The 12,428-nt window shown below is 34.9% G+C and overlaps 2 protein-coding genes across 3 annotated transcripts in view; one reads left to right on the top strand and one right to left on the bottom strand.

Moving 5' to 3' along the window:
- The window catches only part of ABHD13 (Alpha/beta hydrolase domain-containing protein 13), a 30,918-nt gene extending 23,638 nt beyond the window's left edge, over window positions 1-7,280 (top strand). For both annotated transcript variants that reach the window (XM_051214691.1, XM_051214692.1), the window contains 2 exons: window positions 690-836; window positions 2,553-7,280. In XM_051214691.1, coding sequence (XP_051067876.1) covers window positions 5,041-6,279 — 1,239 coding nt within the window. In that variant the 5' untranslated portion in view covers window positions 690-836; window positions 2,553-5,040 and the 3' untranslated portion in view covers window positions 6,280-7,280. The remainder of the gene's footprint in view (window positions 1-689; window positions 837-2,552) is intronic.
- A 203-nt stretch (window positions 7,281-7,483) lies between these two features.
- LSM3 (U4/U6-U5 snRNP complex subunit lsm3) lies at window positions 7,484-11,702 on the bottom strand. The gene is made up of 5 exons (XM_051214696.1): window positions 11,661-11,702; window positions 11,516-11,614; window positions 11,367-11,477; window positions 8,259-8,354; window positions 7,484-8,217 (listed from the first exon to the last, which is right to left on the bottom strand). Exons 2-5 carry the CDS (start codon window positions 11,546-11,548, stop codon window positions 8,140-8,142), a joined length of 318 nt encoding a protein of 105 aa, XP_051067879.1. The 5' UTR covers window positions 11,549-11,614; window positions 11,661-11,702; the 3' UTR covers window positions 7,484-8,139.
- Between the last annotated feature and the right edge of the window lie 726 nt (window positions 11,703-12,428).

Genomic DNA, 12,428 nt, shown 5'->3' on the forward strand with positions numbered 1-12,428 from the left:
GTATTTATTTTGTACCTTGACTTTCTCTGTTTTTGTTCGCTTGTTGTTAATTGCTGTCTTCTTTTTCTCCCTTTCTTGAATCTCGTCCAGGGTTTCGATAGAGATCCATTCCTTATGATGACTTTCCTTGCAGCCCCGAACCTTTTGGCTTTTTGAAGTTCATGTTTCTCTGATCCGTTCCCAGTTGTTTCCTATATTAGTTTCCTGTCCTTTGAGTAGATCTTGTAGGGCTTGGAACCTGTTGTTGAGAGCTATCTTGAATTGTTTGAGTTTGTCGGTATGCCGAACTAAGGTTGTATTGAACCTTTGTACTGCTGTTTGTCTAACACCATGCTCAACCCTCATCCTTTACTCAGTATTTGGACCGGCAGTAACTCTAGAGAAGCTAGAAACGCAATTAGTGGAGACTTGGAGCAGACTACAATCTTATATGATAATTATAAATACACCAACCTTTTTCTTACTGTTTCTGTTCAACCGTGTTCCGATTCGGGAACTCGTTGAGTGAAGTAGTGTGTCGTCTTTAAAAAAATCATAACAAAGGTTCTCGTATTTTCCACAAATTTACAGCAGTATTGGATCAGTTCTGATGCGCTTTTCATGATATGAACATTAATTTATCCCTTCTTTTCATCCATCACCATAAATATTTACAGTAAATAATTTTCCAAACAATTGTTTTCTTTCAGGATTTCGTCAATTCTCGAATAAAGCCTTGGGTAGATAAGAAGATTGTAAGTTATATCGGAGAAGCAGAAGCAACATTATCCAGTTTCATATGCGATCAACTACTACACCACAATCCACCAGAACGTATTCTTGCTGACATTGCCATGGTAAGTATTACTCAAAAATTAGTTATAATATCTAACCTTTAACGTTACTTAGAAAACATTCATGTATCTATAAATCTATTCAGTTCCAGTGGTGGAACAGTTGCATCCATTCCGTGCTTCCTAAATATTAGACTGATTGTCATTGTGTCGTATAATTCACCACTAGATTTTTACTTCAGTTGTAGTTAATCCCTTTTATCTTTTTGATTTATCCGTCCCATCTTTTACTATGCTAGTATTAGGTACTTAGCTTATAACGATTCCCGTTTGCATCAGATGTTGATGATAACTGATTCTTGAAAACTAGTTGCATTCTTGTCGTGATTTCCTATTTTCTTAAGTAGTGAGGTGTTTATTGTAAGTGAATGTGATCTGTGTATTCCTATTCAAACTGTGTTGTTTGATTCACAAAATCCATATTACATGACTATCCATATTTTGTTATCCTCTGTGTGTTGCTTTTATAGTCGGCTCTTTTTCTGTCTAGCGATAGTCATATCTAAATGTCTTCTATGGTACTCAGACTACATAATGATTTAAGGTGTATATACTAATAAAATATATCTTAATTTGGAAGGTAGAAATCTTTGGTTTGTATTACATATTGAGAATAAACAATCTCGACACATCTTAAAAATAAATAATAAAGTAATTAAATATATTAACCATTACATTCAGAGGTTATTTAGCGATTATGGTTCAGCTATCGAATCCGATTTATACTCATCAAGCTTTACTATCTCTGGTATCGAAAACTACCCATTAAAAAACAAATATATTGCTAGGAAGAAGTAAAACGTGAAATATATATATATAGTTTCTGTCGTTATATCAAATGTGTGAGTATAAACAGGACTATAGAAACTAATTGCTTAAGATGTTGATCTCAAAATCCATCCCAAATATACGGAATACTTAATTTTTATTCTGTGAAGCCACCGATTTCTTATTTTCGATTGGTTTTCACACTTTTTCCTTCAGTTTATCAATAACATTATTTCCAATCGTTTCCATTTCCTCGCATCGTTATTCTCTCATTGTCCAATAACCTAAATAGGTGCATGCTTTTTGTGAATGTTTTTGCTTTACGTCTCATATAATTGATCACATTGTCACACATTAGAATATAGAATAAATATAGCCAGAAAATGGGAGAGTGCTACATATCGACCAATATTAAGTAATGCAATAAAAAATAATTCACAACACTAATTTTCACTGATTGGTAGTTAAATACAATTGGGTCTAAGTCAGAGTTATTGGGGTGGGGTGAACTACCATATTTTTGGGTCACCATTGTTGTGGTTATAACTGACACTAACTTTTCAGAGCAGTTGCAAATTTAAAATAGTGGTCAAAGGATTACTTTGAAGAATCATTCTTAGATACTTTTCGGCTTCGAGCTATGCTAGACAAACAGATTATGGTTTCCCAAACTATGTCCAACCTACCATTTTAGTGTTGAACATTAATTGTCTACTAAGTGGGAATCTATTTCTAGTTTTGTGAGTAATGTCGTTCATACAAACTTACCGACCTAGTTTTATGATAGAACAATCTTACAAAGGTTCACACCATTAGTGTTTGTTTACATCATATGTGGTTCATTGCAACGTCGATTACATACGTATATTCAAATTATTATCATCGTATCAAATGCATTTAATTATATGGCTTTAATACTATTATCATTTGGTTTGTGATTTTTATCTTCAGGTTTTAGATGAGGAGGCAGAAGTATTTGTTGTAAAAATGTGGCGTCTGTTAATATATGTGATTGCAGAGAAAAAAGCTGGACTTAGTGCTTAAATAACATACTCAGATAACTTACTTTTGTACAAATGTTTTTTATTCTGATTTGTATAAATAAATTGTATAAATTATCCAGGACTTTTCTTTTTCTTTTACGTTGCTTTTTGTATCCCCTAATAACTACCATAAATGTTCGTAATCCACTTTAGACGTACATATCATCCACAAATCTTCTTTGAATTTCAGGATAAGGTTTATCACTTTTGCGTTTTCTTTTGTTCTGCATTTGAATGCATGTGGCTATTTATAAACCTTGAGAATTTCGTACCACTAGACAGTAGCATACAGTCATGCAGCGTAAAACCTATTTTCATTTCTGTGTAACCACTTACATGTAGAATAGCAGAATAAAGCGAATTTATTAACTATCAGATTTGTGAATTTTGGCATATGATGATCGCGTTTCTATGTTGTAGGTCACTTATGCTCTTCTTGGTTCCCTGTTACGTGTCGAGATGATCACCACCATATTATTAGTATTTGGAGTATAAGTGTGCTGAAGATGGTACGCGGTGTTTTATTTTTCACTTGGAAAAACTGACTTACTCTAGGTTAATATTATTCTAACTTAGTTTTCGGTTTTGCTGACTTCGGATGTAGTACGAATATGCTAGCAATGTGGCTTATTGACTCGCATTTTTTAGACTAATTCTATCTGCATTGACGCTAAACATAGTTATTTGATTTTCGATGAATCCAGTTGAGATTGAAAAATTTAGACTGAAAGACACTAATCCTGATAGCACAAGATACTTTTCATTCTATAATACTGTCAACATTTGAACTTAACCGAATACTTTTATTGTCATTTTATGACTACTGATTCAATATAATTTTTCGACGACTAAAATGTAGAACAAGTTAAAAACCCGAAGATTATAATTAGCAGTCACTCATGACATGTAGGCCAAAACGTTGGATCTTCATAAATCAGAATTTCTCATGTTTCTTGAGTCTGTTCCGCGGAATGGTTTAGGCACTAAATCCCACATAACCAACTCCGAAATAAATATTTTATACTAAAATTTGAATACCAAAATTGTTTGCGACCTCAGCTGGGAAATGTCTTCATAAGAGACACACTAATTTAACCTATTTTTTTCATTCAGACCAATACAAATTGCATGATTTCTAGCTGATCTGTTCACTAAATCCGTTACTTGACAGACTTTGGAACATTCCATGTTTTTCATCACTGTAGAGACTTTATATATACTCCAAGAAATCGACTGGTTTTTCTTAGCAACCCTGATTATTTATTGACATGGAAACGTATGTTTCGAGTTCATATCTATATTCAAGAGAGTTGGTTATTAAACAGTATTTAGTAGAATGGATTTGGCTTTTCAGATTTTTTGTTAGTTGTTATTGGTTTCAGAACATTCATGTATCAAATTATAGTCACTTCCCGATTTCACTGGAGGTATTTACAAATGCAAATTACCTATCAACCTAGTTTGTGTTCCGTTCTAACATTTATTATTAAGAACGTTGGAAGCTCTAATTCATGGGGTTATAACCCTTCTCTGACAGGTCTGGAAAGTCTAGTTTAGTGAAATAAGTTTGGGATTTCACAATCCATTTATTTTAACAGCATAGAACCCTGGTTATCTGGATAACTTCCATATAAACACGATGTAATCTTTTAATTTATATCAATATTGCTTAGATGGTTGTAATTAGTCGAAATTGGATTGTTGTCATCAGATCTCAAATAATTAATAATCAGCGAATCCGATCGGATAATACTAGGGGTTACCCAGAAACAATTCCTTATTAGTACTGACACAATATGTATTATCATGTTGTTATTAGTAGCTATGATTCGTGTTATTTGAAGTAACGATTTGATATTGAAACTTTAAAATTTACGGCAGATGGTTTTAATTATTTGTGACTTTGGATTGGGCGTAACTTTGGATTAACACAAAAGGACTGTTGTGCATTTATTCGACCTTTTGTGTTGTAGTATGGATGTGATACAAACTGGTCTTTTTTTTATCCCCTGATAGCGCAGATTCAGTATATCTTAAGATACGCAAAGTTCTTGCATTTGAAGATGAGCACCGTAGCATTGTCGTCTTAAAACCATACATATGTTTACAACACTGTTTGCCATATTTCTTCACTTTATTGTTGGTCGGAGAATCACGTTTTGTGTTTCTTTTGATTACTCTTGTTGCTGTTAGCAAACTACATGTTTCGCATTTTTGCGAAACTGAATACACCTGATTGATTTGCTCTTCTAGTAGCATTCAGATTCTTTACATTCAAAAGTTGAATCTTTATCCAGTTTTTACGAAGTAATTGTGCATGTGTTTCTTGGCTTTCATTTCAGACCTCAGGAACTCCCGTGAGTGAATCGAATTCATGCTTGAATGAAGGCTTAACAATGCGACGAGGTTTAGTTGGACGTTTGTTTCTTCTTCTTCGGCCAATTCGTTCTCAGTTCAGTTACTGGATTATAAATCCAAAGCCTTTCTGCCCATTAACAAACTGCAACAAATCATTTCGTGTTCCTGGCCTGTTTACTCTTATTGTTTTTGGGATACCAATTTCGTTGTCGCTCGATTATTTAATTTTGCCCCTTTCTCTCTTAATTTCTGTTTTATTATTGTTACTTGCTTTATGGTTTTGTTTTCAGTACCTAGAACAGACAATAGTTTATGCTTGTGATGAACCACCGTCTTCGAAATTTTTATACATGAATCCATCATTTTTTGGATTTTCTACATGGGAATTGGTAAAATTATGTCCTAATGGCAACACTGGGCCAACAATTATTGGTTTCCTTCTTCTTCAGCCTGATTTATGTCGCAGAAAGTCTTGTCCAGTTGTGCTTCTTTTGCATGGAAATGCAGGAAACTCTACTACCCGGCTACCAATGTGTCAAGTTTTAGAAAACCGTTTTCAATGTAATATTTTTATTATAGACTATCGAGGTTATGGTCAGAGTGCCGGAAAGCCAAGTGAAGAGGGCTTATATGCAGATTGTACGTGTGCTCTTAATTATTTATACATGAGAAGTGATCTGAACAATGAAAAAATATTTGTACTTGGTCGATCATTGGGAGGAGCGTTAGGTATTTATTTGGCAGTGAATCCTATATCAAGTGACAAAATATGTGGTGTTATTATTGAAAATACGTTTACATCTATCACTGATGCTGCAAGTCATATCCTCAATATACCCTGTAAATTGCCCACTTGGTTGTTCTCAAATCAATATACCTCCTTGGCTAGACTTCAAAGTTGTAGCAAATCTAGAAAGAAATCCTCAGCTTTCCCACCTCTTTTGCTTATCTCAGGTGAGTTGGATAATATTATTCCACCAAAAATGATGTGGAAGCTTGCTGAAGCTTATGAAAATATAGTGACAAAACAGCATATTCGAAATGAGTGTAGTTCGAGCGTAATGTACGACGACTCCCCAAACCCTAACTCGCTTTCCCAAAACCCAGTTACCTTCATTAATTCTGGAAGAGATGGTCTTGTGAGTTTTCCGGATGGTCATCATAATGATACTTGGCTTTGTAACAAGTGGTCAGACGTTATTTTACGTTTTATCGAGCAATCCAGCGTACATATCAGAAGTACTGTCAACGAAATTGATCTCAATGTATCTGTTTGATCACTTTGTCCTTTATTTTTTTCTCGAAAATTTTTATACATTGTGCATTAATTATTTTGAATAGTTTTTATAGCTTGATTTCGTGGGAACGTTTATAGTTCAACTATCCTTTCTCTAGATTATGAAGCATAAATATCAGATTGAATAACGTTTTCACTTTCCACTCTTTTAGACCCGAGTGTGTTACGGTCCCAGTTAGTGTTTACATGCTTAACTAATTTCAGTACTGTTAATTGTTGACATACGAATTCTGTAAAACGTTTCTCTTCTATCCCGTGCTTAGTATCACGGTGTACTCTTCCAATTTCAGTGTATGTATTACTTAAGATACTTCTACTCATTTCATGTTGTAAGTTTGAAGTAAATCATGTTTGCGTGGGATTTTTATGTTTCCAGAGCTATAAATGAACACTCACCTTGAGAGTAACTCTTAATTTTGGCCTATGCTGGAAAATGGGAATCGTTGTTACAAATAATTTAGGCGATATTCATTGGTGTCGGTTATGATTAATTGATTTTCACCATTGGTAAACTGCTATCTAAGTGGTGTTCGCTATCTACCATGAGGAACCTCAGGTGATTGTACATAAACTACACAGCCACAAATATCAGTACGGTTATAAAAATGGTTCATCTCGCTTCTATTGGCAGACTGATAAAACAATCATTGGACCTTAATTTATACTGGTCCTCATTATCAGTAACTTTAAATCATTAATTGTAGAACAACTGTCAAGCTAGATGTAATAGTCGAGTAAAGTTCGCCAGGGAGATGCCTCTCGACAAACAATCTATCGGTTAGTTTGGTTAGTGTTTGGGAGGTGATTATTAATTTGCTACATCCATGTTTTGATTGCAGTATGCAGAAAGTGTGATACTTACTCATATTGAATTTTTTAAGCTATGAACGATCACTGCGATCTTTACTGATGTACTTCTCCGAAGCGTGGCGTTGACATTGCTCTTGAAATTTCTATTGTTTGGTATTTCGCGAGTTTTTTTTTAATGAAGTGATGTTTGGTCAACTTGCCTACGTTCAAATTTTCGATGAAGTATATACTTTTCAGAAGCACGTAGGATAAATATATTTTCACTGAAACTATATTATCCTTAAAAATATTTCTTAGCTAGTGGCCTGACGAATCAAATTTCTGACACTTCGAACCTGAAGTACCCAATGTTATAGTAAAATATTATTGCTATTTTACTCAAACCAGTCATTGGTAGGACTACAATATACAGAACTTGATCCAATAACTCCAATTATTATCCAGAAATTTGGAATAGTATTGATTACCATTCTTAAATTCACCTCAGAAACAGTCTATTTTGAGTTCTAGGGAGGAACGGTTTTGGGATGCACGAATTCGGCATATATGTCAGATGCACACCAGCACCTGCTTGAATTTATAACTAAATAACAATGTATGCTAAAGCATAGAAAAGTTTCACTGGATTCTTATTGGAGTACCACACTTCGATATTGAAACTTTGAGAATCAGTATATACATTGCTAGTTTACTTATTAAATAATCGGCATATTATATCCTTGTGTTCTCATTTTTATCGAGTTCTTCGTTGAAAATTGCTGAAAATATCTTATTATTCTCTGGTCGATACTTCCTAGTAAAAAAATCCACTGCCGTTTCGAAAATGAGTAGTTCAATGCTTGTATTTTAATTTGCAGAGGATTGCAAGATCGGGATGGGTTATTAAAGAACTATTAGTGTGCCAAACATGTTACAGTACCGCTGAAACGTTATAGGACTATTTACTGAGTGAAATATTCATACTGTTGTTAAATTACATGTTTTATTGATGGATATGGATTACGATGCATGAAAATTGACTGTACAAGAGTTAGTCCTTTTGTGGAGGCGAAACTAGGATAACACCATCTCCGCGAATAAACAGCATGGGTATTGTGCGTTTTGTAGTCTATAATGAAGGGTATTTTGTTAGAGGTCAAGATAGATTACCTTGTAAACTTCTTCATATGTTTCCTCATCTATCTCCAATGTTGTTACAGTTTCTTCAACATTCCCCAGAATCATGTTCAAATGTGAGTCGAAAGCCTGTTTAAGTTAAAACACATTAAACTGTTTATATCTGGGGGACTGTTTTATTATACTATACTTGTGTAATGGCTTATGACTCGTATTATAACTGACTTATGAAATACTGAACCTATCATTATTACCACTTGACGCTATCTCTAATGGAATCTACGCTTAAAAGATCACGTGCAAAAACAAAAATGTCACTTATATAATAAAGAAGGATAACCAAATTTATATACCGTGCATTGACTATGAATGCAGTTGTTTCCGGATTTACCAGTGTCAGGTCACTTCATAGAAGACAGTATTGTCATCGAAACCTGAAGAGCGATATATGTAAACTAAATACAGATCAACTACACATGTTGCTTGGTCTAGCAATAATAATAGACAAGCTAAGTGTAACTACCTGTCAATTATCTCTGTTTACAATTAACTGATAATCGCCAAAGGTGAAAAAAATAAAGGGTCGTTACCCAGCCATAATAAATGAAGCATAGTAGTTATTTTGTTAAAACTTTTATGATGGCAGGCTGAGGAAACAAATTCTTTCGGTTGGCTTTTATAACCCTTCATGGAGATTCTGTACACCTTTATCAATAACCACATTTTGTGTAGAAACATGCACTAGCATTGTCTGTGATGACAAACATTGTCTCAAATCTAACAGTAAGTAGAGATTGATAATAAAGTCATTACAAATTTGTGGAAAGCTTTCTTAGTATTTAACGCACTCCATTTTTGAACATTAAGTTGCAAATTTGGAACCGGCCTTCAGTATAAGTACCATCAATAGTCATACTATGAACAATGGCTTGATTCTGAGTACATGAATCTAAATGTAGGCGCACATAATTAATAACGAACAGAAGATATTATATTTCTCGGAAGACCATTTGATAAATCTTTAGAATCATAAAGAAACACTTCCTTAGGTAGATAATACCAAGCATTATATTGTACTTATGTCTAGCAGATGGTACATTTGGCATATAAATTTAGGGTCAGTAGGGCTGAGAAATGTGTATTCAAACAGCATACCAGTACTCCTAGACTTGACGAAATAGGGTATCGAAAAAACAAAATAGTGCACTTTTGATGATGATGCTTATACAGATGAGTAACAAAACAATTTGAACACCAGACACCGTGTAAAATACATGAGGTTTTCACACTGGTTATATATCACTGAAGTTTCAGAACCAATTATTTTCACATGCCAATCCATACATTATTTAATTTGATGGCTAAGATTGTAGGTGACGTAGGATATTTATTGACCTAGGATCATCGGAGCAAAGCTCACGAGTAAATTGGAGTCGCGAAAAGACTATAGTGTGTGTATGAATATGAATGAAATGCGGAAAGAGACGAAGCAAATTAATATATTTTATAAATCATAGTTTAAGAGAAATATATAGAAGGAATATTTGCCTTGAAATATAAGTGCATCCTAATTGGTGACCGACAATTTATTTACCTATTCAAACATGCAAAACATGTATGCGCCTCATCTCATCATTCGATTTGTGTGTAGGATGGAATAGCGCCTGAGCGTCCAAACCGAACCAAGTGGTTTTATTAGGGGTCACTTCCTGAGCCTTTGACCTAGAGGTCTAATCAACAAGGTGGTGGAGCAACGTCAGAAGACGCAGTCTTATAGTAGCTAGTGGTCAACAGTAGGCGCGTACGCCTTTTGTTCACTTAGGATACTATAGCCCATGTGCACCACTGATTTGGGACCAGGATTTTCCGACTCCCCCAGGTGTACCCTCTGCCTCCATCGACCCGGTCAAAGCACCGGACATTTGCTTTCCGTTCTCTCAACTTCGTAAACAGTGAGTAGGACTTTCCCGACAATGGCTATATACGTATGACCATGTGAGAGCGAACTCGACCATTAACCATACCAGGGCATTTGGGGGTCGACTGGATTAGAGTATAGTGCCTTGACCACTAAAATCGTAACTTTAAGCTTATTTGAATAAGGAAGGTCACCAATTAGTAAACTGCATAGTTTTGAAATACCATCGTGTGATTATTAACTACAGATAGTGCGTAACATACGTCGATTTAAATTTTGGCAAAAAAGCAATGATACATGAAGCATAGGACTGCCGAAGGATGAAAAGCCCAATTCTATGTTTACAAGACTTACGTGTATACAAAATAAATCTACAGAATAAACTGACTTGCGAAACCTAACGTGAGAAGCCATGACGGAGCAGAAACAAAGAACAAGACATATATTAAAGTAGAATGTTCACTAGTAAGGTTCAAATTAGTCGACCTTGTCAAGCACATTACGAACCGGGAAATGGACTAAGTGGGACCAGTATTATGGCTACTTAAAGATGGGTGTTAGTTACCGCCTGGGAAATATAGTACATTATTACAATGAAAGTAGATTGTTTAAAAGACCTTTGTGTACTGTATGGAATGTTTAAACAGGGATTATAAGACAACTTATGTCAGAAAACACGATTTGTATTATAGCGGCATAATATTTTTAGAACAAAATATCTGTTTCTAAAATAGACTTCCTCCAGAGAACGAAGACTTTTTAGGCCCAAAACATGAGTTTGTAGAATATAATCTAGAGACACAAATCACCAATATGTTTACACAAACTTGACATCGTAATGAAAATAATACTGAGTATATTTAGAATCAAAATACTGAGTTACACAACATAATTTTAACGAGAGACAACAGAGCTGTTTCTAGTTTCTCTGGAAACTAGAAAGTGCATGTGACATCTTGATCTAGAAGAAAGTTTAGATCGCGGATGTTATAGTTTTGTCATGACAGATATCACGCTGTGGTTTTTACACTAAGTCTAGTCACTGAATCAACAGGAGTTAAGTCTGTAATCCTCTAATCTAAGGGTTAAAAACTTGTAATTAACGTCTAAGTGTTCATACTCTCACAAGAGACCAAAATAAGGCAACAAGCTAAAGAAAGATATAGAGATACTCATTGATTGTAACATCTATCAAAGGGGTGTGTAATCAAACATTAACATACGTGTAAGACACCTCGCAATTCACGGTTACGTTTCATTTTAACGTATATTTTTTCATCCAAGCTTAGTCTAATAAGGTCCAATGGCTCTTCCACAAGCACGGGTTGTTCCACCTACTCAAAATTGTATGAAGACTTAAAAAAAGAAGCACCTCTTCATCTTCCCGATTGTTACTGCCTTCCATGTCCTTGAATTGACTAATGCGCTTATTAAATATTATATGTCTTGAATATGTTTAGCAGATCTTAAACTATCTCATAGTTAAGTATATTAAATAAAAATGGCTTACAACATACTTCCCTGTCTATTAGTAACCGAACCACGCGCGCTATTTAAAAATGACAGTGGTATTTTTTCTCGCTGAGTAAATTTCATTGTTTTGATCATTTATTACGTATCAAGACTACTGTTTTCACTTTAATTGGATTCATTTCAGTTAAAGTATTCGAGTAGAGTACCGTTTTTACCGTTCTCCAAATTAGTTTTGTCGTTGGTACTCTTGACTACCTCATTTTCAATTGTATCTGTTAGTACTTTTGATCCTAACAATCTACAGTTCTTCGCTTTTTGGTCATTGATTATTTTTTGTTTCTGAGTATCATCGCATCTCATCCCTTTTTGAAAAGGACTACTTTTAAATGACCGGACAGTGTAAAAATGCAGTTGCCATCGTCCGGGTTGTCGTTATCCCGTTGAAAGCACGCCTAGAAGCAAGGCGCCATCGGTTTCAAGCGGTGAACATAACCTGAACTCTCATGTCGTCGACAACCCTTCAGAATCCAACACAAGGTTTGGCGCAACTGTTGTTGATTCTCCCAGCACCGTTGACGAGTGGGTACAGATTGTAAGGAAGAAAAAAAGTAGCGATATAAAAGGTAATCCTACCCCCGCGAAAGTAGTCGTAAAATCGAAAGCTGATCATAACGGCAGATCAGCTATTTTTCATAGAATCAAGGATAGCGAGAGCTCTGAACCTAAAGCTCGTTTTAGGCATGATATTGTGCTGATTAAGCAGCTACTTAATCAACCCATGCCTCAAAATATGACCGGGGTCACCTTGCTAA

Source organism: Schistosoma haematobium, chromosome 2, assembly GCF_000699445.3.
Source record: "Schistosoma haematobium chromosome 2, whole genome shotgun sequence".
In the NCBI taxonomy this organism is placed as follows: domain Eukaryota; kingdom Metazoa; phylum Platyhelminthes; class Trematoda; order Strigeidida; family Schistosomatidae; genus Schistosoma; species Schistosoma haematobium.